Raw genomic sequence first — 26,513 nt, 5'->3', positions numbered from 1 at the left:
AAAAAACACATTAAATTACATATAGCTAAGCTAACAAAATAATTCCAGTAAATTTAATGTCACATCGTAAATATCACATTTTCCTACAGGAAAGAGGCACACATTATATGAAATGTGCATGATTTATTAATATATCTATATATATAATATATATATATATATATATATATATATATATATATATATATATATATATATATATATATATACACACACAGACACACACACACACACACATACAGTGCCTTGCAAAAGTATTCAGACCCCTGACCAATTCTCTCCTTTTACTGAATTACAAATGGCACATTGAAATTTCATTCTGTTTGATTTTTTTTTTTTTTTTTTTGAAAACACTGAAACTCAGAATCAATTATTGTAAGGTGACATTGGTTTTATGTTGAGAAATATTTTTAAGAAAAATAAAAAACTGAAATATCTTGCTTGCATAAGTATTCAACCCCTGTGCTGTGGAAGCTCCCAGTTTGCACCGATGAAAGAAATTGCCCTAACGAGGACACAATTACCTTACCATTGGCCTCCACCTGTGAACCATTAAAGTTGCTGTCACATTTGCTGGATAAAAACCCCACTGTTGAAGGATCATTGGTAAGGCTGTGAAGGAAAATGAAGACCAAAGAGCATTCTACAGAAGTTAGAGATAAAGTAATACAAATGCATAGATTAGGGAAAGGGTACAAAATAATATCCAAGTGTTTGGATAGCCCAGTGTGCACAGTTGGATCAATAATCAGGAAGTGGAAGCTGCATCACATCACCCAGGCACTGCCAAGAAAAGGCCGTCCCTCAAAACTCAGCACTCAAACAAGAAGGAGACTTGTGAGAGAAGCCACAAAGAGGCCAACAATCACTTTGAAGGAGCTACAGAGTTCAGTGGCTGGGAGTGGAGTAATGGTGCACCAATCAACCATATCAAGAGCTCTGCATAACACTGGCCTATATGGGAGGGTGGCAAGAAAGAAGCCGTTACTCAAAAAGTACCATCTGAAAGCACATCTGGAGTTTGTTAGAAAGCATGCGAGTGACCCAGCTGCGACGTGGGAAAAGGTTTTGTGGTCAGATGAGACCAAGAGAGAGCTTTTTGGCCAAAACTCAAATCGCTACATGTCGCGCAAACTTAACACTGCCCATGCCTCAAGACACACCATCCCTACAGTGAAGTATGGTGGTGGCAGCATCATGCTGTGGGGATGCTTCTCATCAGCAGGGACTGGGCATCTTGTTACAGTTGAAGGAAGAATGGATGGAGCAAAATACAGGAAAATACTGCAAGAGAATCTGCTTCAGTCCGCTAAAAAACTGAAGCTTGGGAGGAAATTCACCTTTCAGCGGGACAATGATCCCAAGCACAAGGCCAAAGCAACACTGGAGTGGCTCAAGAACAAAACGGTGAATGTCCTACAGTGGCCCAGTCAAAGTCCTGATCTCAATCCCATTGAGAATTTGTGGCACTATTTGAAAATTGCGGTCCACAAGCGTCGTCCAACCAACCTGAACAACCTGGAGCAAATCTGCCAAGAAGAATGGGCCAAAATCACTCCGACACTGTGTGCAAAGCTGGTACATACTTACCCCAAAAGACTTAAAGCTGTTATTGTAGCGAAAGGTGGCTCTACCAAATATTAATGTGTAGGGGTTGAATACTTATGCAAGCAAGATATTTCAGTTTTTATTTTTCTTAAAAATATTTCCCAACATAAAACCAATGTCGCCTTACAATAATTGATTTTGAGTTTAAGTGTTTTAAAAAAAAAAATTGAACAGAACAAAATTTCAATGTACCATTTGTAATTCAGTAATATGAGAGAATTGGTCAGGGGTCTGAATACTTTTGCAAGGCACTGTATATATATACAGCTCTGGAAAAAATTAAGAGACCACTGCAAAATTATCAGTTTCTCTGGTTTTACTATTTATAGGTATGTGTTTGGGTAAAATTAACATTTTTGTTTTATTCTATAAACTACTGACAACATTTCTCCCAAATTCCAAATAAAAATATTGTCATTTAGAGCATTTATTTGCAGAAAATGACAACTGGTCAAAATAACAAAAAAGATGCAGTGTTGTCAGACCTTGAATAATGCAAAGAAAATAAGTTCAGATTCATTTTTAAACAACACAATACTAATGTTTTAACTTAGGAAGAGTTCAGAAATCAGTAGTTGGTGGAAAAACCCTGATTTTCAAGCACAGCTTTCATGCGTCTTGGCGTGCTCTCCACCAGTCTTTCACATTGATGTTGGGTGACTTTATGCCACTCCTGGCGCAAAAATTCAAACAGCTCGGCTTTGTTTGATAGCTTGTGACCGTCCATCTTCCTCTTGATCACATTCCAGAGGTATTCAATGGGGTTCAGGTCTGGAGATTGGCCTGGCCCTGACAGGGTCTTGATCTGGTGGTCCTCCATCCACACCTTGATTGGCCTGGCTGTGTGGCATGGAGCATTGTCCTGCTGGAAAAACCAATCCTCAGAGTTGGGGAACATTGTCAGAGCAGAAGGAAGCAAGTTTTCTTCCAGGACAACCTTGTACTTTGACCAGTTGTCATTTTCTGCAAATAAATGCTCTAAATGACAATATTTTTATTTGGAATTTGGGAGAAATGTTGTCAGTAGTAATTTTACCCAAACACATACCTATAAATAGTAAAACCAGAGAAACTGATAATTTTGCAGTGGTCTCTTAATTTTTTCCAGAGCTATATATATATATATATATATATATATATATATATATATATATATATATATATATATATATATATATATATATATATATTGCATTGTACTTTTGTTTAGAGAACTCATACTTCTAGAAGCTAGATGCATTGGCTTGAATTTGAGTACCAAGCACCACTTTTTCTAGGACGGATTTGTTTTCAATGTCGACTTTGTTCCTTTATGCGACTTTACGAAGTTGATCGTTAGTTGACATTGAGGGAGTGTTCGATAAATCAAATGAACCTTTACCTTAATGTGTGTTTTTTTCATTTAGGAAAGTCTGAGACCTATGCAATGATGGCAATGTATTAGGTACGATTTACTGGAAATATTTTGTTAGTGCCACATTCTTTAAAAGGGAAAGCGATTTTAGCCACAAAACCGTATCTGTTTTTTGGGGTTTTTTGCACATCTCTTTGTAGTATCTGGTAATACTAGCAAGAAAATGTAATAAAACAAATCAACTTTCTCCTTCTTCACCAACTTTGTGTTGCTTTTGAAACATTAAGGAGTTTCTTATAGTTTTATTAACCCAGTGTACTGCATCAAACATACCTGACCAGGATGGCCTAAAAACCTACAGGTCTGAGATAATCTGCTGGAATCCTGTAACTACAAAACAAATGGGCTTGTCATGACACAAATAGCATCTCTTATTACAAGGGCCAGTGTCCCGAATCTGAGACCTGAGTTATCATTATAATTATTATAAACGTAATGAGCATCATGTAAGAGATTATCATTTACAGTGCTTGGAATATTTCTATACATTAATCAAAAATCTTATAGATTAAAAAATGTACTGATTATTATTATAAATATTATTATTACTATTGAATGCACTTCAAAATACAGATACATTCAGTACATGGGAAATGCATTAAAATAAGTCAAATTAATTAAGCATGGTTTCACTTTGAATAGTGCATGAACAAGTCAAAGTAATAAGACGCAGTATAAAATTCAAGTGAATGATTAAATACATTAAACATGTATTCCTATAAATAATCTTGTGTCTTCATGATAATGTATGGGATGAATTTATAAGGAATTCATTACATACTCATGCGCTATATAAAAACTTAATAATACATCTTCTTTAAATGTGTAATTAGAATACCAGCAATTTATTACAATCATCGTCATCAACCTCAACATCAACACATATTTCAACATAGCAACACAGGAATACGAAAAACAACACAGAACACTGAACATCAAATGGCAAAAACAGTACATGATACAGTAAATAGGAAAGAAGATACTGCCCACGGTATTTCACTTGATTTTTAGCTGAAGGGGTGCTGATAGGCTTAAAATAGCACTGCAAAAGAAAATAAACTGCAAATAACTGCAAAAAACAGAAAAAAACTCCACAACACGGTTTAATTTAATTGAAAATAAATACATGTACAGCTCTGGCTGCCAAAGGTTTTGCATCACCCTGTAGAATTAACAAATTTTGCTTCATAATGTTGAATGAAACCTGTTGTATAATGTTACGTTAACACATACCGCTTTGTATTTTTTCCATATAGGCTACTTAACAAAAAACTGAAAAAAAAAAATGGAACAACTGGACATTTCAAAATCTAACATGAAATACTGTAGTACTATTATGGCTTTCGGTAGACTTCTCGCCTATCATTTTGTAGTTTATTTGATTTGATAAAAGATCTAAATTATGTTCATCAATCCATATATCTATCTATCTTAAATGATGTCTCAATCCTAACATTTTAGGTACTGCAAAACCATTGGCCATGTTTATTGACATATTGTGTGTGTGTAAATCCTCTTCCTGTAAGGTGCAGTAACTATAGTAACCACAACTTCTTTTAATATTGTACAGTACATTGTGTATGATAAATGCTTGCACCCTGACTTTATATTGTTTGCATGCACAAGTTGAATGAATGGAGAAAATACAATACTTTCACTGAATAGAAAATGGACTACATATATAGCTACTTTTTTTTCTAATGATAACAATCTAAAACACAGAAGGAAATCAATTAAAATTAAGCCATGGTGTTAATTGAGGTGTACACCATTAAATTCATGGGGCTATTTCCCATGTTAATGCCATCTGTGCTGTAATGTTAGAAATTATGGCTCAGCCTTCTCCTCAGTGAAAAAATGCAGCTGTTACCTTCTCAGAGTGATAATTGGATTTCTTTTCTTCTCCTCAGCCATTAGAACATGTTAAGAAACAGCTTTTTCTCTGCTAAGAGCACTGGCAAATCACATTCTTCATACTACTAAACTGATTTCCCTCCCCTCACTAAGAGAACATTAAAAAAAAACTACTGTAAATGGTTGAAGGCTGGTTTTTAAAATGGCTATTATCTATATTTCAAATATCCATTAGACCAACATTATTATTTTTTTAAAATCGTACTTTAGCAAGCAAATAAACAACTCGGCATGATGGAGAGAAAAGCAGAGATGTCCTTAAAAGTGGCATTTTAAGGGCCTTCAGTTTGGAGGCAGTGGGAAAGATCCCCTCTTTCACCAGATAACATGGGGGTTCTAGGTCAGACGACTGCTGTATATGTGCGCAATAATTTGATTTGATTGGTGTGTCAAGTCTTGGATACATATTCCCAAAAGAGATGTGAACAATGAGCTGGTTCAACACACATAAATCCAGCAATGCGCTTTGTGGTACTCTTGTACCGAAATCACTCCATGCACTTTTACTATTATTAAATCTGACCTCTTTGACGTTGTAGTTAAAAACTAGACCAGTCTAATAGGCACTAATATTTATTTTATACATAAAAAAAATCAGTTTTATGTTTTTAGTTTTTAAACCTCAAAAGTAAAAAAAATACAGGAAGCCAATTTAAATATCTGTCTCCCAAAATGATATTTATCAATTTTCTTAGAATGAGTGTGCCCAAGGTAAAGCTTTTTTTTTACATTTTGGCTGCTGCTCTGAATGTTTGTTTAATGTATGCAACAGTAACATATTGTATTCAATTATATAATTCACGCCTGGGGCTATTGCACACACCAAGCACATTTGCCTGATGGCTGGATTAGCACAAGCACACTTCAAGCACAGCAATCTTGCAGGTAAAAAATGCAAGTTGGTGGGGTCAAAAAGAGAACGGGTTAAAAGACCGTACAATAACAAAGTTGTCGTTGGTCTCCATTTTTCACTATTAAAACCCCAGGGGAAGCCGCACACACTTTTCAAATTCAAATTGAGGATTAGCTGGTGTTAGTTTGTATAAATACTGATATGCGTTAGTGTAGATCAACCAGGAGCAAACTTGTCTATGGGCTGCAAGCTGAAAGCACCATGTGCTACCTACCTCCAGCATGGTGTTTGTGAGCTCTGTGGTGACACAGAGAAAGCCTTCAGATGAGACATGAAACGGAGGTTCCAGCTGCTTAAAGTCAAACATATTATAGAACTCATGAAAGGACAGCCTGTGGTGCCCAGGCAAATTCACCCAAATGATAACACATGGTAATGTACCATTATATATATATATATTATATATATATATAATATATATATAATATATACTTATATCTACATATATTATATCTGTGTGTATGTGTGTGTGGTGGGCACACACACACACGTTGTATACGTTTCTGTAAATACCTGAAAATGAAAACACATGTTACAATATACAAAACAAAACATAAGGAGTATCAAAGCAATGGTCAAGAAAATTTAAAATTGTCTCTAAATCTTGGATTCCTCAAAATAGCCACCCTTTGCCTTAATAACAGCCTCACAAACACAAGGCATTCGGTTAACAAGTTTCAGCAGGAAATTACCCGACATGTCTTCCTAGCTCTTCTACAGCAATTCCCAGAGATGTAGGGCACTTGTGGGTAGCTTTGCTTTGACTCTTCTGTCCAGTTCGTCCCATACAAGTTCTATGGGATTGAGGTCTGGAGACTGGGCAGGCCAGGTCATTACATTGAGTTGTCCTTCACTTTCCTTCTTCGCCAGATAGTTCTTGCACAACTTTGAGGTGTGTTTCGGGTCATTATCTTGCTGAAGAATGAAGGACTGCCCAACTAGCCGTAATTCTGATGGAATGGCATGCCTCTGAAGTATGCTATGATAGCCATGCTGGTTGAGCTTGCCATGGACTTGGTAAAGATCACCAACTCTGTCACCTGCAAAGCAACCCCAGACCATGACACTGCCTCCTCCATGCTTGACAGTGGGAACCACACATGCAGAACTCATGCGCTCACCCTCTCTGCCTCTTACAAATACTCGGCGGTTGGACCCAAATATTTCAAATTTGACTCATCGGTCCATAAGACTGACTTCTACTCCTCAGACATCCAGTTTCTGTGTTTTTTGGCCCAGGCAAGTCTCTTCCTCTTATTCTGCACTCTTAACAATGGTTTCTTTGCAGCAATTCTTCCAGTTAGGCCAGCTTCACGCAATCTCCTCTGAACAGTTGATGTTGAAACATCTGTACTTCTAGTAGCATTTAGCTGATCTTGTATTTCAGGGGCCGTTAATCGCCGGTTTTGCAGACTTGTGACTCGAATGAACTTGTTCTCTGATTCTGAGGTCACCCTTGGCCTGCCTGACCTTGTTCGGTCCTCATGAGTGCCAATTTCTTCAAATCGGTTGATGGTCTTGGCCACAGCAGTTACAGACACTTGCAAAGTTCTTGCGATTTGTCTTAAAGATTAACCCTCATTTTCTTTGCTTAACTGAGAGTATTTTGCCATTTTCTGTTCCCTTACATTCAGGAATGACAAACTTGTGCCTATGCTACCTATATTTATAGTAATCATGGACCTTCGCCTGTTACCAATAATTGGTGACAAAAGGTTAATTAGGTAACATGCTAGTTAACTCAGAGAACAGAGAACTCAAAGATCTAACAAAGACACTTTTATACTTAGGCCAGTGTTCTTACACAGTGTTATACACATTTCAGACTTTTAACTGACTTGGGCTTCAGACTGAAATCCCTATGCTTTGGGTGACCATTTCATTGAAATTGACAAGATTTACATTTTCATTTAAAAATGTAATTTTTGAATGAAACTCATGTATGATTATCAGCTTATATAAGTACATGTATCATATAATGAAATATTAAGTGTTTATAGACAAGTTTATACAGTTAAAAGCATAGATAATCACAAAAAACCTGGTTTCAAGCAGGTGTACTCAAACTTTTGACTGGCACTGTATATATGTAGTGATATGTTTGATTATATTATCTCTACCTGGATTTATCATATGAACATCATTAGACTATTGACCAAAGTACCCTCCAGTAGCAGTGCTGGTGGTTCCCAAAATAGCCACACATTTCTATGCATAGTATCTCGTTTTTTGTTTTTGTTTTTTTTTTGTAGGAGGAAGCACTGATCTGGATATGCAAATAATTTTGATACAACAGATCTTGAAGGAGTGCTTCAAAGATAGATATAAGAATGTGTTTTTGATTTCATTCCACAGCTAATTTTTGACCCAGGATGTGTGAATACACATATTAAATATATTTCTTGTTAACACTGAAAGGTGTTTTGTAACCTTAAACACATTCTTCAAACTGTAGAAAGAACCTACAAGTCATGTGTTCCTCCACTCCCATTTTTATTTCCATCCTGCTCTTAATCTAGTTATTACCACACTACATTATGTCTCATTGCTTTATTTCTACTTCTGTGTCACACTTGGTTTTCTCTTATTTATTGATCCTCTTTCATGTCTGGGTCAGTTTTATTTCACACTGAGCCTCTCCTCTTCACTGTCTGTCCGCTTCTTTTATGAAAGACTTGTGCAGCTAGTGAGTGCATTGCTACAATAGCTACCATGGTTACAGGGTTATGATAACTGACCATGGTGACTCCAAGTCAAAGGAGAGGTGAATTACCTGGAAGGCAATGCCTGCTGTAGAGGGGTTTATTGATAATATGAAGCAAAAAGCTGGTTCTTGTAAGGAGGCTTAGAAATCCAAGATTCAAATCTTAGTAACGGTCTACCATTTAGTAGATTAACCATGTGGCATGCCTAAATAAATAAATAAATAAACAAATAAAGCCACTTAACCCCCCCACTAAAAAAAACCCCACCAAACCATAGACTTTTAAAATTATTCTGCAATGTTTCTATTTCCATCTTCAATGTATAAGCATATTTATATAGATTTCATGCAACTAACCTACCTTCCTTGAAATACTGCGCACATCATGCTCCGTCTTTCCCAGTGGGCTACTGTGACTACAGAAGCCAGTCACAGGCGCCCCAATTAGTCATAAACACACACAATTCTCATTACTAAAAAATAACTGGACCATCTATTTTATTTCTCTCAGAAACTAATAATACTCCCTACATCACATGGTCACCAACTACACTGGCTAATTTTAACAAGAGCCAGAGAGGGGAAAATAAACTGTGCAGATATCAACTGAGAGCGTCTGCTATAGAGTATCTATAAACAGAGCACACATGGAGCACCACCCTTTGAATGTGCAAATTGTGTTTTCTAATAAAGAACATAATGACACCAGCTGTTCCAGAATGACACTGTTTTCTAATATGAATCAAATCTTTGTTTGCCCCATCTCATTTATTACGAACAGCAAGTTATCTAAATCAAAAGGCACCCAAGGCAGACTGACTCTTGGCACATTCTCTGCAGTGCAATGTAGAGGCAGCTACAGATAACAATACATCTTCCTGTCAAATGCCTATGCCATTTTTATTCGGATGTGACTAGTGAATCTGTCACTTGTACACATCTGGTATTTTGTCATTTTCATTTCATAAAATGTAGTAAAAAAACTATTACTTTTTTGTGTTTGTCAACGTGACGTTGGGTGCCGGGTAAAAAAAGCAATCATAAAGACTTTTATCATTGAAATATAACTGTCTCATGTTTTCACAATAAAATACAAATTGTAGACAGATATTCCCAGACAGAGAAATGACTGCTGGCAAGTGTGATAACTCAGTATTTCCCAAACAAATTAGTTACTTTCAAAATACATCAAAACTAATGAACTCTGCTAGGGATGTATGCTAGGTTTGAAAAAGTGAAACTATTTCCAAATCAAAAAGTCCAAAGGGGCAATTTAGACTAGAAATAGCCAATTTTGTGACTGCAAACCATATTATCCACATAACTATCACACAACATACAGTGCGGTTGTGAATAGAGTTCATTCAGAAACCTATGCTTCTATTTTTTTTCAAGATCACTTCGTATTATTATTAAATAAGAATTCTTAAAGTGTCTTTAAAAAATATATCACAGTATCCACGCAATACTATTTATGAGCAGAATCCAGCAGAATCAGAATCTATGGGAGAGGACTGATTCTGAGCTTGGTAGTTTGCGGTTTTTATTTCTGCGAGCATTCAGGATTTACTTTCAAACAAATAATGCATTTTTGTATTGTGAGATGTCTCTCTCTCTCTATTATTTTTTATCTACCAGTTGTGCACAGCTGTCAATAAGCATTACATTAATCTGCTAGGGCAATCTAAAACAAATCTAGAAAGCTGGAATTCTGTAGGATTGATTGAAGTCCTGTCTTTAACTGGTTTCACAGAGGATCAGCAGTCTGCCACAAATAAACGTTTAAAAAGCAGAGTACATGTTCTGTAAAAGAGTTAACTGTTAATCACCATCTGATTAAGGCTGTGGGGATAAATTTCACACCACAATATTGGCCTTAAGTGGCTGTACTATTCTTAATCATACAGACTTTCTATTATCAGTGTGTGCAAAGCCACATTATGCACCATACAAAATCTGAAGTACTGTTATTTGAGCAAATACAAGTTTAGCATACATGTGCATGCATATTTTGCTTCAAACAGGAGCAAATACAGAAATCAAGACTAAAAATGTATTGAAAAAAAATCACTTCAAATAACAAATTGCATGTTTACTTTCTCCTCAATTTATTTCAAAGAAATAAGATTAGGCATGAGGGAGGATCTCCACTGCACACACACACTGACGCAGACACACACACACTCTCACACAGAGAAAGACACATTACCTTCTGCTTTCTTTTCTCTTTCCTCTTGTCCTCTGTATCTTGCAACATCTTCTCCCTCCATAGGTCGAAGAAATAAGAAGGGTTTGTGTAGAACTTCAAACCCTCCTTGCCATCATCCCTGAAGAACAACATCATTTAGGAGTTTATAAAGGGCATCAATGAAATGCCCACTGACATACGTGTGAGCTGTGGCTGTGTGGCAGGTTGGAAGCCCTGTCAGTGCATGTGTGCAGGTGTTGATGTGGGGGATAATGGTTTGGCAGGAAAGGGATTAAATTTCTCCCTGTCAAAATGCATGGGAATGTGGCTGGAGCCTTGAATTGTATACAAGATTAAATGATTAATTAAGGCTTCAGCCACAGGTGTATAAATAGGGTGATCACAGGTGTTGGAAGTAATGATTCAAGTTGATGTTGGCGAGAGACGGAGGTGTTTCTTGTTCCGTGCCATCTCATCCCGTCTTTGCTTACATTGCCGCAAGTGTTTTGTATTCCTTTTATTTTGCCCCGTGTGCCATTTTATTTTGGTAATGTGTTTTGTTTTGTTTACTGTCCAGTGTTTTGTTTTTTATTATTAAACATGCGTACTAGTGCTTCACTGCAACTTCTGGTCGAAACAGCATTGCCAGTGACGCTGTCCTGCCACACAGCCATTCGCAAGTCTATGGGAGCTGTCAATATAACAAACTTTTCGGCTATTTAGAGCTACTCTTAGACATTTCCTTGATAATAGTGCAAATATTGTTTTGCCTTATGCAGTGAAATTGCCGTAGGAATGGCAATTTGGAAACGTTCCTACCAGCCTGGTAAACACATGGGTTAGGTATAAAATTCACAATGAACAAAATAGAAAGACTGTCACTTTAAACATAAATTATCAGACAGTCCATTTACTACCCAATAGGTTGAATACACAAACAGTCTACTAAGGCTGTACGTAACACTTACAGAAATTCACGATTGCTTCCAATACAAACAACTTAACTTAACAATGTCATTAGTGTATAAGACGCGCCTCCAATGGTTGCACAGAGTGGGGGGTCTGTATTCTTAAAACACCTGGCATGACCCTGTGAACATACAACGTCACTAACAAGCTGTTACTGTAAACTAGGGGTTTTCAACCGGATTACGCGTACCCTGGGGGTACTTCTAAGGGTCATAGATGGTACGCACAAATATAATAATTAACAGTATTATATAGTACCTCTAAACCACTGTGCATAAATATTACATTTGTGTTTATAGCTCAAAGCAAACTGCAGATAAAATGAGATAAAAGGATAAGGGGTCACAAAAACGAGCAAGAAAAAGGGGCACATCTGTACTTACACATGCATGATTTCGATTGAGTGGGCAGGATTCCCATTAGGGCAGGTGAAGCAGGCGTCTGCTTAAGAAGCACCTGTGAGATTATGGACATACAATAAGCTCTAACAACCTGCTCATGAACTTTACTGTTTTCTTGTTTTCAACTTTCTTATGTTCTACCCTGGGGGTACTTCTAAGGGTCATAGATGGTACGCACAAATATAATAATTAACAGTATTATATAGTACCTCTAAACCACTGTGCATAAATATTACATTTGTGATGAAGCGTCCTAATCAGTACTAAGGGTCATATCTGTACGCACAAATGCATGATTTACGATTAAACTGGGCTGGTTCCCAATTATGAATCATGAAGCAGGCGTTCTGCTGATTGTGCTATGGACAGCGCTCTTAAACGATGAAGGTAGCTCGAACTTTGCACTTGTGTTTGATATCTTACTATTAATTTGTGTTTTTAGCAGATGCTTTTATCCAAAGCGACTTACAGAGATTTCGATTGAGTGGGCAGGATTACCATTAGGGCAGGTGAAGCAGGCGTCTGCTGATTGTGCCTATGGACAGCGCTCTGTGCTGCTCATGAACTATTATTAGTCATTTAGCAGACGCTTTTATCCAAAGCGACTTACAGAGATTTGGGGGTGAACCTCCTGGTAATAAGCCCCTTTCTTTAACCACTGACCAACCAAGCCTCCTAATCAGGGAAGCGCAATCTTTCTGCATTTTTTTTAGATTTACAGTATAAATGCTCCAGTAAATATCATTATTAATCATAATACTCATACTTTGACGGTTTTTGTTTTATTTATTAGGCGTGGCTGCATTTTAGTAACATTTTGTTTTTGGTGTTTGATGAAGTGGATACATTGCTTACTTGCAATACAAAAGAAGAAAACACAAGAGTCTACAGAAAATGCAAAGCGACAGAAAGTTATATCAAATTCCTTTGGATAATTTTTATGTTGGTTTTAATAAAAATGCTTATCATTGTTAATAGTTATTAGAATTTTACCTTGAGGTAAACATTTTAAATGGCACATAATTATGCAGAGATGGGAAGTAAACATTAACATTTACATAAACATTTACAATGCACACTATTTTGTATTATTTATATTATCTTTGCCGAATAGAAAGCGAATATGACGGTTTCCAAAGAGATTACTAAATACTTGTCTTTTAATTCTGCGTATCCAAATACTTGGCTTAATTCTTAAAAGTTTTAAGAATTAAGCCTACTTTTTGTTATTCTGTCCTAAACCAGCAGTTTGTCACCTAAATTGCTGTGACATAAATAATTTATTAAAAAAACGGGGAGGAAAAGAAACGTGTTAATCAGATTATTCTCTATTTTATAGCAACTGTTGTGCCATTCGGTAGAGCGAAAATTGTAACGGGGTACTTGAGCTGAAACCTCCAGACAAGAAGGGGTGCAGTTTCAAAAAAAGCTTGAAAACTCCTGCCGTAAACAATTACCACTTCAGAGTCCCTGTGACAATTGATTCAATTATACTTATCCACACTAAGCAGCACTTACTCATCAAGAGACTAAAGGGATTAGGAAAAGAAACTTATCTAGAAAAAATACAAATTTGAAAAAGTGCTTGAATCTACTCAATGGATCATGGCAGCTCCATTGGCACTAATGGGATAACAATAATGAACACGGTCGCCGGTATCCTCTCAATTGACTAGGACGAGGGTAAACTAACTTCTCACACAATTATAGAGTTCTACCTCCAGGTTACGGCTGAGATTATTAGCTGGGCTGTGCTCAGATATGGAAAAACCTAAGAACTGTGTACTGCATACAGCCAATTTTGCTTGCCATGGGCAAAATTAAAATTTATAAATTTATACTGTCAATAATATTGTGCCGACTAAAATAGAACATTTAGGGCCTGATTTTCCACCATAGGAAAATTGCCCATGTAATACATTTATTACGGTGAGGGCAATTTGCCCAAAGGGGAAAATAGTCCTTAATCTTCATTCCTAGAAATACTCAAAAAAAGACATTAATTATACTTGATCAAGAATAACTGAGTGCACAGATGCTACCCTCCTCACTGCCTAATTCATCCATCCACTGTACACATCAAGAAGCATTTTGAAATGATGCACGAACATAGGTTTATGTTTCCTGCCAACCTGTAAGGTGTTAGTATGTTGAGTGGTGGGGGCTGTTCACACAGGTCGTATGTCTCCTGTAGTGGAATAGGCAATGTCCTGCGGTCAAAGAGCTGCTGGTCTTGGATAGTGGAGCTTTTGAAGGCTTTTCTCATAGTGATATCCTGCAGGGAAACTAAAAAAAAAAGAAGACAAAAAAGAAAAACGTAATTTAATGCTTCACAACCAAGCAAAATAAACACAAAATGATGTGTTGTTGAGAGTTTACTAACTAGAGAGCAGGAAAACATTGCTAGTATGTAGCAACCATCTTTTTAGACACATTAAATGCCACTGACCTCATTTGAGGGCATGTTACTTTGTCATTTTTTGCAGTATGTTAACTGGCACCTACCTGTTATTTTTTTTGCTCTTATTAGGACTGAAGTCATTGTATTTTGTATCTTGCTCTTAATTGTACTGTAATTATTGATATGTATTTTTATATACAACTGTAAGTCACCCTGGGTAAGGGTGTCTGCTAAGAAATAAATAATAATAATAATAAATAATAATCATTAAAATTCTCCCAAAAACATATCGCTACACAATCACATGCTGTGCTACTCCTAAGCTACACAACAAACAGCTTTAACCACGTGATATGCACGTATGCAGTCTGCATTTTTCCCATTATGTGTGTTTATAAATTAATATGTACTACAGCTCCTTTTGATGCAATACCAAGCATCCCCTTCAAAGCCGCCATTAACTGAAACAGCTTCCAATGTGAAACAAATACTAACTAAATAACTTGCACATTGTGAAGCACATTTGTCTTATCAAAATCATTTAAAAAAAAGAAAAAAAAAATCTACATCTAGCATTCACGCAAATGCTAGATGTAGATCTAATCCGTGCTCATTCTACTGCTTGTGTTCACTATTCAGGGAGAAAAAAAAAAGTAATCTAGCTGTCCCAGCCTGCATTGAATACTCCTAACTCGGTTGGAATGACTAAATTATAAAATAAATCATTTAAACCACAGTTTTAGTACTTTTCATTTTCAGCAATATAAAATATGTGCTAGTGTTGCCATGAACAGATAAAATGTAGTTTAAAAAAAATAGATAATCAGCATGTTGGCTACAAAGCGAAAGATATTTGGCAACATTTTGAATAGTTCCTCCTGAGGATACACTTCTAATTTAAATTGTAATCTGGATTTATGTCAGCAAAAAACTAAAGCTAGAACTCAGTCCACTGTCAGCCCCCCAAAAACATATGCAAAGTGACAGTTTAGTGTGCTGGTTTACTGTAGTCTGTTACTTCCGCATGACTGTGGATAATTTCAATACAATGTCCCACTTGCTTGTTTTGCAGCTTCGCCCAGTTACTACCTTTTCGTTTCACGAATTTCTTTTATTTCCATACTTTTGCATTTGGCTGTTTTAGTCCGTTTAGCATCATTTTTATTTACTTTTTATTTGGTCTAAATTAGGTTTACACAGTAATTTAACAGACGCGACAGATTAAACAACTTTTTTTTTCCTTTCATTTTTTACAAATACACTTCTGGCTCCGATGTCAGTGAATACCCACACCCTTCCACAGTACCATTAATCAGAAAGGTGTCCTGAGAAATCTGAACGCTTTGCAACAAGTTCATAGTGAAGATCATCAATTAATTGTTAGGTTATTATCATACCCCTGGTTCCCTGAAATAGAAATGTAACCATTACCTAATGGGTGTTTAACTCCTAACCCTGAAACCTGAATAGATATACCAAAGCTGCTTGGCCGAGCCTGTGACGCAGTCATGCCCGCCCCCGAGGGTATAAAAGGACTGCAAGCACAGAATTCCGTATCCTCTTTCCTTCAAGCATGCTGCAATCATGGAGGCAGCGACCTTGAAGTTTAATAGTTACACTTCTATTTCAGGGAACCAGGGTTATGACAATAACCTACCGCTCCACTTCAAGTACGAAATGTAACCATTACCGTATGGGTGAGTATACCAAAACTGTTGCAAGGTCAGCGTTGCTGAATGACTGGAATGCTACAAGGCTAAGTCGAGGCTGCCTTGTGTGTTACCATTAGGAACTCCAGTAACAAGTAGCTAGGGCTAAAAATCAGATGCCTGTGTTGCAAGGGTCAACTCGGTCGCTGCACTTAACACTCTAGTTCCAAAGCCAGGATTTTGAGGATACACGACAGTTAGTCTGTATAACCGAGTAAAAGGTACAGGGAGTAGTCCACACCGCTGCAGTGCAAATGTCCTTGACAGATGCACCCTGAAATAAAGCCCAGGAAGTTGCAATGCTCCTGGTGGAATGGGCAGTGAGCTGTTCTGGAGAGGGCTTGCTGCGTTCGTCCTGTCAACGTAGTATGTCAGGGCCCATACTGGGCAGAGCTTATGGATCCGTCACTCCCTCTTTCAGACTTGAAAGGAAGAGGATGCCAAGCCTCCAATTTCACAAACTGGTTGACAGGAAATATAGATTATCTTCGGCAAAAATGACCAATTGGTGCAGAGCGTAACCTTGGTCCTGGCTTCGGCAAAAATTAAGCAGGCTTTCGCAATTGAGAATGCCTGCATCTCGCTCACCCGCTTTGTGGAGGCGATTGCAAGCAAACAGCCGCTTCAGCGATAAATATTTCAGCTCAGCTGATTGCACGGGCTCAAATACTTTAAGTCTTCCTCACATTGAGCAGACCTGCCATCGAGATCACCGTGTGGAGGCACGATTGCAGCAAAAAGCGCTCCAGCGCTAAACATTCGCTCAGTGATTTGCACGGGCCATCAAATAGGACGTTAATGAGTGCAATAAGCACCATGTTTAACTTCCAGCGAGGATCACTGTCCTTCATTGGTTGGCTGAAGCCACAAGCCCCTTTCAAAAGTTGCCTGAGGCTGTCAGAGAGGGACCTCAGCAAATAGGACTGGCAGGCTACAAGAATACTATTATAGTTGCCCAGCCGTACATGCTCGAGGATCACCTCGACACCTGGCACTGCTTTTTGGTGCAGATAGCTTCCTTGGACAGGAGCACTAAATTAGGTGCCTGTACCAAAGCAGCAATTGAAGTCTCCACCGGTGGAAATTGGGCCAGGCCCAGCTTCTCCGCATCATGCACCTTATACAGGGTGTCCAGCGAACGGAAACTGGGTGATCACACGATGACTGGATCTCAAAAAGAAAATCTGGGTGCACTGGGGGGGGGGGGGGGGGGAGTGGAGGTGTCAGGATGATGGTCTCCACCACCTTCCACCAGAGGAGTCTGAGAGGGGGAAGAGCTACCCAAGAATCTTTATAGTTGCCCAGCCCGTAAGAGCTGCTCCGGTGCACTGCATCTCCGAGAAAAAGAAAACTGGGGTGCCACTGGGGTGGGGGGGGGGGGGGGGGAGTGTCCCCCTTCTCACCTCTCCCCCTTCTCTGTAGGAGGCAGTGACGTGCAGGCATCTCCGAGCGGCGGCGTGCGGAGGCGTGCAGGCATTCCCGGGGCAGCGACGAGCAGGCATTCCCGGGTTCAAACCACAGGTTTTCAATGAGATTCAAGTCCGGAGACTGAAATCGTGTCACAAAGACGGCTGCAGTGTGTGACATCATACCAAAAACAGGAACCAGGGAATAAAAAACAGAGCGATGGAGTTTGGTGAAGCTGAGCGATTGGTTTGGTTCAGCATTTAATAATGAAACAGACAGAAAATAAAAGGTTGTAAAGACAAAACACACAGGACACGGCACTTTCACCAAAATAGAGAGACAAACAAAACGGACTACCCAGACAAACATGGTGAGCTGACAACTACTACTGCTATTATTATTATTATTATTATTATAACATCTGTCTCCAACCCCGTTCTCCACTCACCGAACACACAACCCCGAGTGAGTGAAAACATGCTGCTTTTATGCAACTGTACCGAGACTCGATTGCTAATCAATCATTCAATTGGAGTTGTGGTACAACTGCACGTGGATTAATAAAGTGCAATTCCCCATGCTCGCATATTATTTCATTTTACCTGCAAGTGAAGTGCTGTGCAATCCTTGTGCCTAAATACAAATATAGATTTTAAACAACTTGTGTTCCACAGATTTCCCATGTACCAATGACTATAATATTGATGTTGATTTCACTGTTTTTGTCTTGCTGGAAGATCCATTTGTGGCCAAGTTCCATAGCCAAAGAACTAGTGCAGATTATGGCTAGAGTAGGGATCCCAAAGGAAATATTGGCTGATCATGTAACTAACTTTCTGTCCAAGACTTTACAACAAGTTTACAAAATATGGTGGAACGTTTTAATCAGAACCTAAAGCAGATAATGAGACGACTTGTGAATAAAGATAAAAAATATTGGGCATCGCTTCTCCCCTACTTGCTTTTTGCAGTGAGAGAGGTGCAGCAGAGTTCGACAGGGTTCTGCCTCTTCGAGCTCTTGTACGGCTGACAGCCTCTCAGAATCCGTGATCTGTTGAGAGGGTTGGGAAGAGCACAAAGTCTCATCCAAAAATGTAGTGCAGCATGTGCTCCTACTGCGAGATCACCTGGATTTGGTCGATGGTTTGGCCCAGGACAATCTCAAATCACCTCAGCACCGGCAACAGTAGCATTACAACCAAAATGCAAGAATTCGAACCTTTCGACCAGGAGACAAAGTAATGCTGCGTCTTCCCTCAGCAGAATCGAAATTACGTGCTAAATGGCAGGGGCCATATCAGGTGATTTGGGCTACAGGAAAGGTGAATTATGAAATTAGACAGCCCCTATTGTCATAATGAATAAGAAATTTATTACAGAAATTTATTAAAGCCCTGGCAGGCAAGGGATGCCTTATTTATAGATCCAGGCGAAGCAGAGGATGATTTAGGCCCCAGATTAGATACCTCAGAACTAAAGACTATTAGGGGAACTAACCTTCTATGGGGGAACTAACCTTGTTGAATATGCCATTATCTCTCCCCCAGGTGTCATGGTGTGAGATAAACCTTACCGGATCCCAGAAAGTCAACAAAGTGGGGTTAGCAAAGAGGTATGTGTGATGCTCAAACTTGGGGTGATTGAGCCTTCCAGGAGCGAGTGGTGCAGTCCAATTGTGAGTGGCCAAAAAGGAAAGCAGCAAACACTTCTGCGTTGATTTCCGCTATTGCCAAGTTCGATGCCCACCTCATGCCTCTTGTTGACGAGCTTCTCGATAAACTAGGAACAGCTAGGTTTATCTCCTTACTCTGGACCTGACGAAGGAATACTGGCAGATCCACTTAACCGGCAGTTCTAGAGAGAAAACAGCAAAACTCCTGAAGGGCTGTTCCATTCCATAACTATGCCATTTGGGCTAAATGGTGCACCTTCTGCCTTTCAGAGACTGATGGACCAGGTCTTACACCAACATCAGGAATATGCGGCAGCGTATATTGACGATGTGGTTATTTACAGCTCCGCCTAGCAAGAGCATTTGGCTAAGATCAGTCTCTCAGGGTAGCCCGGCTGACAGCCAACTTGAGAAAATGTGCGTCTGCCAAAAACGAGACACAATATTTGGGATTTATAATGGGAAACGGAAGGGTGGAACCCGCTGTCACCAAAGTTCAGGCTTTGGTGGATGCGGCAATCCCCAAAACCAAGCCTCAGGTGAGGTCTCTACTGGTGTTAGCAGGTTATTACCATAGATTCATCCTGGAGTATGCCACAGTGGTCAATCCCTTAGTTGACCTCACCAAAAAGAGTGCAACACATTTGATTAAGTGGTCAGTAGAACGTCAGGGGGTGTTTGATACTATTAAGCAGAGACTCTGCCAGGCCCCCACTCTCACCAAGAGATTCATCCTCCACACCGATGCATCGAATGTTGGTTTGGGTTTTGTCCCAAAAGGTAGACAGAGTAACACCCGATACTGTACCTCAGCAAAAAGATGCTCCCCCGGGAGTGCAAAGATGCTCCGTGGTTGAAAAGGAGTGTTTGATCATTAAATGGGTTACTCTTTACGATATTACCTGATGGGACATTAATTCGACCTTGTCACAGGCCACGCCCTACTCAAGTGGTTAAGCACAATGAAGGACAGCCATGCCCAGATAGCTCGGTGGTATCTGGCATTGCAGCCCTTCATGTATCATATGATTCATCGTGCAGTGAAAGAACACCAAAATACACATTATTTTTCCTGGGAGGGAGGAGTAATAGGAAATAGGAATAGCCGAGTGTTCCTTCGGCTCCACTCTGAGTGGTGGGATATGTAAGAGAGATAGAATGATTCTTGGTGATACCTGTTTGGGCGCTGTGTAAAGGGAACAGAGTGCCCTGGCTAGACAATTCATTCCCAGGGTTAGACAGAAGTTGGCCATCTAGAAAGGGGGTGGAGCTACAGTACACTAAATCATCAGACTTTGGATATATAAAAATAAAACACCATTGCACCTGGATCGTTGTCTGTTTGTTGATCACCGCAGCACTCCTGCACCTGCACACTGTTAACCACTTTGCCACAGTCCTTCATTCAGCAAATATCAAAGCTACACAGCTTTTATAGCTGTCTTCGTCTGATGTATCGCATTCGTTTGTGACAGAAGTATGAACCAGATTTTAAAGTTTCTGAAACAGCATGTTGTAAAGAAAGCCTCTGTAAATCGGGACACTTCTGTTCTCTGATGCATTTTACAGAAAACAGCTCACTCACATTTTTTTTGACATTTTAGCTGTCACACAGTTACATGTTTGCTATCTCAGCTATCTAGCTATCTCACTCGCTGACCTAAATAGCTACACATAAATGCTGCATTCATACACAACCAAACAATTTATAGACATTCACAGATTTGTATTTTCAGTGCATGACATACTGCATTTTTAAAAGGAAATAAAGGAAGCATCTAATTAAAAGTGTTTTTACATCCAGTTCCAAGATTCTACAGACTTTATTCAAATTCAAGATTTTTACGATTTCATTGACGTCCATGACAAAATTGTAGCCTTAGTAATGGGTCACTCGTTTTGAAGAAAAGAAAGATATTGCATATTGGCTGAGCAAAAATTGTTTTCAGTCAAGGTGAAAAAAAAATCAATCAAGCCCTGCAAGAATCTCTAAAAGCCCGAAGGACAATGTTGTCTTCTCAGAGGAGCAATTGAGTGGTTTTAAATTCCAGACCCTTTGCTCAAGAAGGCTGTAGCAAGTTTCCCCACATGACCATCCTTACTCTATCCATGATTTGATCTGCCGTTCATTGCTTGAGAGCAAAAACATCCACACATGTAGCTCCATGGCCATGTTATCTTATATTTTATCTCTTCTGCAGTCATGAGAAATGTAATAACACACTTACAACTCATTATTCATTTGAGCAGCCAAACATAACCTATTAGATATGCCATATTTCTTCTAATTTATGACACGTTTTTTAAACCATTTTTTCTTCCCAAAAATAGCCTGCATCTTAAATGCGAGTACAATATAGCGATGTGGGTATTAAAAATTGACAACAAAAGACATGACTGAGTACACAAAACGGCAACGTGACTGACTGCCGAGAAAAGACAAACAAAAACGATACTGCCCGAATACACAAGCAACAACGTGACTTACTGCCAAGAAAAGACAAACCAAAACGTTTTTAAGTTTGTTTTCTTTTGTTTGCTTTATTAAATCTGAAACTAGGGCTACTATTGCTGGTACCCTAGTGGCAGCACTTGTGTCAAATAAAATCTGCGCGCCTGTGCGGTGTGTCGACACCCAATGCCCTGCGTCTGCCTCATTATTATTCAGTGACGACCCACACACGGAACACTTCTGTTACAGTAGCCAATTACCCTGTGACACTGACAATGCATAACTAGTCTTTGTTACATCTTGGAGAAACTTTTTTTCTACATTTGCTGCCATCTCATGAACATCAAAGGTCACCAGCAGGTAAAATGTTAACATACTATTAAACTACAAGATCAGTTCTGTGTGTGGAGTGAGTATCAAGAAGATTTCTCAAACATAGCCCCTTTTCAGTGCTCCTTTTCCTCCGTTGAGTGCTAATATTTCGGGATTCTGACTAAAACACTTCCATCGTGTGCAATATCAAAAGAATCAGTAAGGTGAGGCCCATTGGTCCATTTGTTGTAGAATTAATGTTTTGCATTTTTTTTTATTTTTTATTTTTTTATTTTTTTTTTACAGCCATCACGGACTTAGCAACTTAACTTTGCAATTCAGTTTTTAAGAGAGTTTCAGACTTGGTGTAATCGTATATTTGATTATAATTATAAGTGGCAATGTCTACCCAAAAGAGCTGCTGAAAGTTAATTTACACTGGAGACCCTGTGGTATAAAGAAATACTTCAGTGAATGTATACCAACACTTATGACTCTTTAATGGGAATTTAATACCTTGAAAAATGTAAAACACTTATACATTATTGATGTACAAATTGATCATGTAAATTACATCAAAGGCAAAACTATTTTTCAATGAGCAGTTGGTACACTCATAAGCTGAGGGAAGTAGTGAAGACACTAGTGCTTTTTCTCCTACCTTACATTGAAGGCTTAATTGATGCATTTTTTATCTACATATTTGCAAGAACCCAATGCATTGTGGTTATTTCACTAAAAAGGCAGTAGCAACTGCTCTGTAAATCAGAACTTTATTTTGCCTACTGTAAGAAAGACAAAACATGTACGTTGTAAACTATTATTATTATTTTTTAGTTCTAGTTTTTTGTGAAAAACTGCCATGGATCAGTTTGGGTGGCCAATTACCACTTCATATATAATTCATCAAACAACAGCTCTAATGCTGTCTAAGTATAGACATACCAAAGAGACACAGTACTCAACTGTGGTGTACTTTTAACAGCTCTCTTGAGCTTTTGTAGCAATCAAAATGGTTGTGATCACAGTAGCACATTATGTTTCCCATTTATTTTTTGGTTTAAAGTGAAACTGTCCCATATTTTTGTGTAACATATGATTTATTTGCTTGGTTTCCCAATGATTTTCAATGACATACCAATATAAGATTCCATAACTATTTACACAAGATGTTTCTTTCTAATTATTCTGTTTGTTTACATTCCCTAAAGCTAGTGGCTCTGATGTACTGTAGCTCAGGGAAGCAAAGCAAAATGTAACAGAAGTACCACCAAAACTGGTATGCACCATGGGTTACACAATTGCATATTTGCATATCCCTACTAGGCTGCTCCATTTATGAGCAGGTGCCATGGCAACTAGAATGATTAGCCCTTCCTTTTATAACTGTTTATGCTTCGCTCTTTATAATAAATGGGTGACCATCACTGTAATCTCGTGGGTGTTTTATTTATCCAGTACCCAGTATGATTAGTGTTCTGAATTTTCAGTTTTTATCTTTAAAAAAAAATTTCAGAGTTTAAAATATTTTTTTATATTAAATATTAATATTAAAATATCCTATGCCTATATATATATATATATATATATATATTTTTTTTTTTTTTTTTTTTTTTTTTTTATTGAAACATCTGTAAAAATCAGGGGGGAAAATCTCAGTATACATACATGTACATGTGGAATATAATGCGTTGCAGTTCTGGTTTCTGATTATGTTTAATGCCCCTTGCATGTATGATGAAGCAGAATCTGTGCAAGTCGAAGCCACATTTTCCCAAGTTAGCTGGTACTTTGCGAACGTTTGGGCAATCGTTGTGCTGACGGAAATAATATCTGCAGAAGGTATGAACATGACATCAGTATAAAACAAGCCAGGTTTATTCACCTTGAAATCATAAAAAGAAAAGAAAAAATTGACAGAACTGGACGGTGCAAACCATCGGGAGATGCGTCAAAAAATCACACTGGATATTTTTCAATGCATTCCATTTACCAACTAAAGCATCCCCATTTTCTGTCAAATATTTACGATATTTATGGCTGTCCAGCAAAGCACAGAGCTCTGACAAACTCATTAACACAGTCATTCTGTGCTCTTCTTTATTAAAGCATGTGTAAAACTGCATAAATGGATTGCTTGTCTCTCAGTTCACTTTCTTGTTTTAACGAAATGTGTTGCTTATTTTTCAGTATGTTCTTTTGCAGTATGTTCCTCTGCTTCATCTGACCCACTTCTGATATTTTTGCATTTTGTATACTTTGAAACATTAATTTTCTTTTCTGTGTTCATAAATTGATTTATGTTTTCTCCCCATTACTCAGCCACTAAAAATATTAAATTTTCATGTAAGTATTTCAATTTAGTTTTTGATCAAGCTAGTAGTTACCACGCCCAGCAATTACCACAATAATCAAACTTTGATTGGCCCACATAATCAGGTGATAATGTGTTTGTGAACAGAGAACCACATTCACAATGCGCTTTACAGAGGTAGGCTGGAACTGTGCATTATATGTAGCATCACTCACTATAGCACATTGATTTATCATCTCATCTGTAGTATGGATCACAAGGAGGTTAAATGACTTGCTTAGGGTCATAGAGTGAGTTAGTCAGTGGCAGAGCCGGGATTTAAACCGGTGACCTTCTAGTTACAAATGCTGGACTTTAACCACTGGACCACACTGCCATACATCCATGCATACATGCATGCATACACGCATGCATGCATGCATGCGTGTATGCACTGTATGTATGTAGATATAGCAAAAGCTATCAACCTAATTTTCCTAATCTAAAAGTTTCTAATCAGATCAATATATGATATTCTCCCACCCATCACCACAGAACCTAAACCTCTGGGTGGGTGAGGATCCCTGATGTCCTTTGTGTTCATCACCTGCAACTTTGCTTGGAGTAATGGGTTAACAGTAAAAAAAAAAAAAAAAAAAAAAACAAACAAACAAACAACATATTTTTGAGGGAAACATTCATCTATTATTAGGTACCATTGCAGCCTTTTTACTTCAGTATTACGACTATGTGGTGAACAGCAGCAGCTGTTGTACTGTGTGAGAAACAAGGACAGCTTTTTAGGCCAGGTTGCTCTTCTTGTTACCCAAGGACAACAATAAAGACCTTGTTTTCAACTCCACTCAGACAAATGCATGAGCCAAGCAGTAACCGCACTCTCAATCAGCAACTACATTTTAAAGCCAAATGTGTGTTTAATTTTTCAGTTTTAACCATAAAAAAATAAAAAATAAAAAAAATGTTATTCAGATAATTATGTGAATTATTCTGCTTTGTTTTATAATGGCAAAAATGATAGCCTGTTAATATACAGGGCTGTACTTCAAACTACGGACACAATCTTCATTTGCAGGATTGAGGAGTGGGCTTTGATGGGTCTTACTGCTGGGGGGAAACTGTATGAAACAACTGTTTTTACTACACAATAGCAAGATTAACCTGTTTTATTCAGTAAACTATTTAGTTAACTGCTTAATACTGATTAGAATGTTCTTTAAATCCACACTTTTGTTTCTACAATCAATAAACAATACTGAATGCAATTAGCTCCAGATCAATATTATAATATCTCTTGCACAACCAAGTGCAGCTGCAGTATACTTATTTTACAGAAACACGGTTTAAACTGAGAGGAGGCAGCGCCGCCGGGGAAAACAACAGCTGAAAGAACAATTATTCTTCTGTTAAAAATCAGAAACATTTTCCGATATTGGCTGAGAATCAACAATCAACTGGAGTAAATATTTCACGTAGAGTATGAAATAAAATATAATTTCCATAATAATAGAACAGAAATGATGTTCACTCAGACAACGATGGCTATGACTTATAAATCACGCTGCTAGGTTCAGAATTAGCCCAAAGCCCCCAACCCCTTCAAAAAACATCAAGGCATTAGCCTTCAGCTGAATCTCACTATAGCTATTTATTCTTCTTCAAAAAGCAGCAGTTGCCGTGCCAGGAACTGAAACTGGCATTATTGCCCTGCTAAGCATTGGAAAGCCTTTTACTTACTCTCACAGAATGCAGTGTATGAATGCAGGAGTGAGACTGAACAGTCAAAACCGTCAACAGCCGAGCGAGTAGCTGGAGTTTGTTTATTATTGAACAGAGATTGTAGATCCCACTAAAGTTTTTGTACACTGTGTTGTATGTACTGTGCGCTACCATTGCTGGTAGTGTCACGAGAGCTGTTCAGTGTGTTGATATGCAAATAAATCCTGTTCACCTGCGGGGTGCATCCACTTCAGCCATCTCGATCTCCTGCCTGTCACTCAGGAGCGAATGCACGCACCCACGTGGCAGACGGATACTCTGTCACAACCATTAATACCCTGAATCTTTCTAAACAAGGGGTTTAGGGGAGCTCCCTGATAAAAGCTGAATCAAAACAATAATTGTGTGACTATGGTAAT

At 38.3% G+C, this 26,513-nt stretch overlaps 1 protein-coding gene across 1 annotated transcript in view; it reads right to left on the bottom strand.

Moving 5' to 3' along the window:
• LOC121315355 (wiskott-Aldrich syndrome protein family member 1-like) overlaps positions 1–26,513 on the bottom strand; it is an 88,530-nt gene that overhangs the window by 7,154 nt on the left and 54,863 nt on the right. Inside the window, exons 4-7 of the mRNA XM_041249381.1 lie at positions 14,244–14,397; positions 10,763–10,880; positions 6,064–6,138; positions 3,296–3,352 (exon numbers count right to left, since the gene is read on the bottom strand). Coding sequence (XP_041105315.1) covers positions 3,296–3,352; positions 6,064–6,138; positions 10,763–10,880; positions 14,244–14,397 — 404 coding nt within the window. The remainder of the gene's footprint in view (positions 1–3,295; positions 3,353–6,063; positions 6,139–10,762; positions 10,881–14,243; positions 14,398–26,513) is intronic.

Source organism: Polyodon spathula, chromosome 5, assembly GCF_017654505.1.
Source record: "Polyodon spathula isolate WHYD16114869_AA chromosome 5, ASM1765450v1, whole genome shotgun sequence".
Lineage (NCBI taxonomy): Eukaryota > Metazoa > Chordata > Actinopteri > Acipenseriformes > Polyodontidae > Polyodon > Polyodon spathula.
Note: the sequence above shows the minus strand (reverse complement) of the source record. Positions and strands in the feature narration are given on the sequence as shown.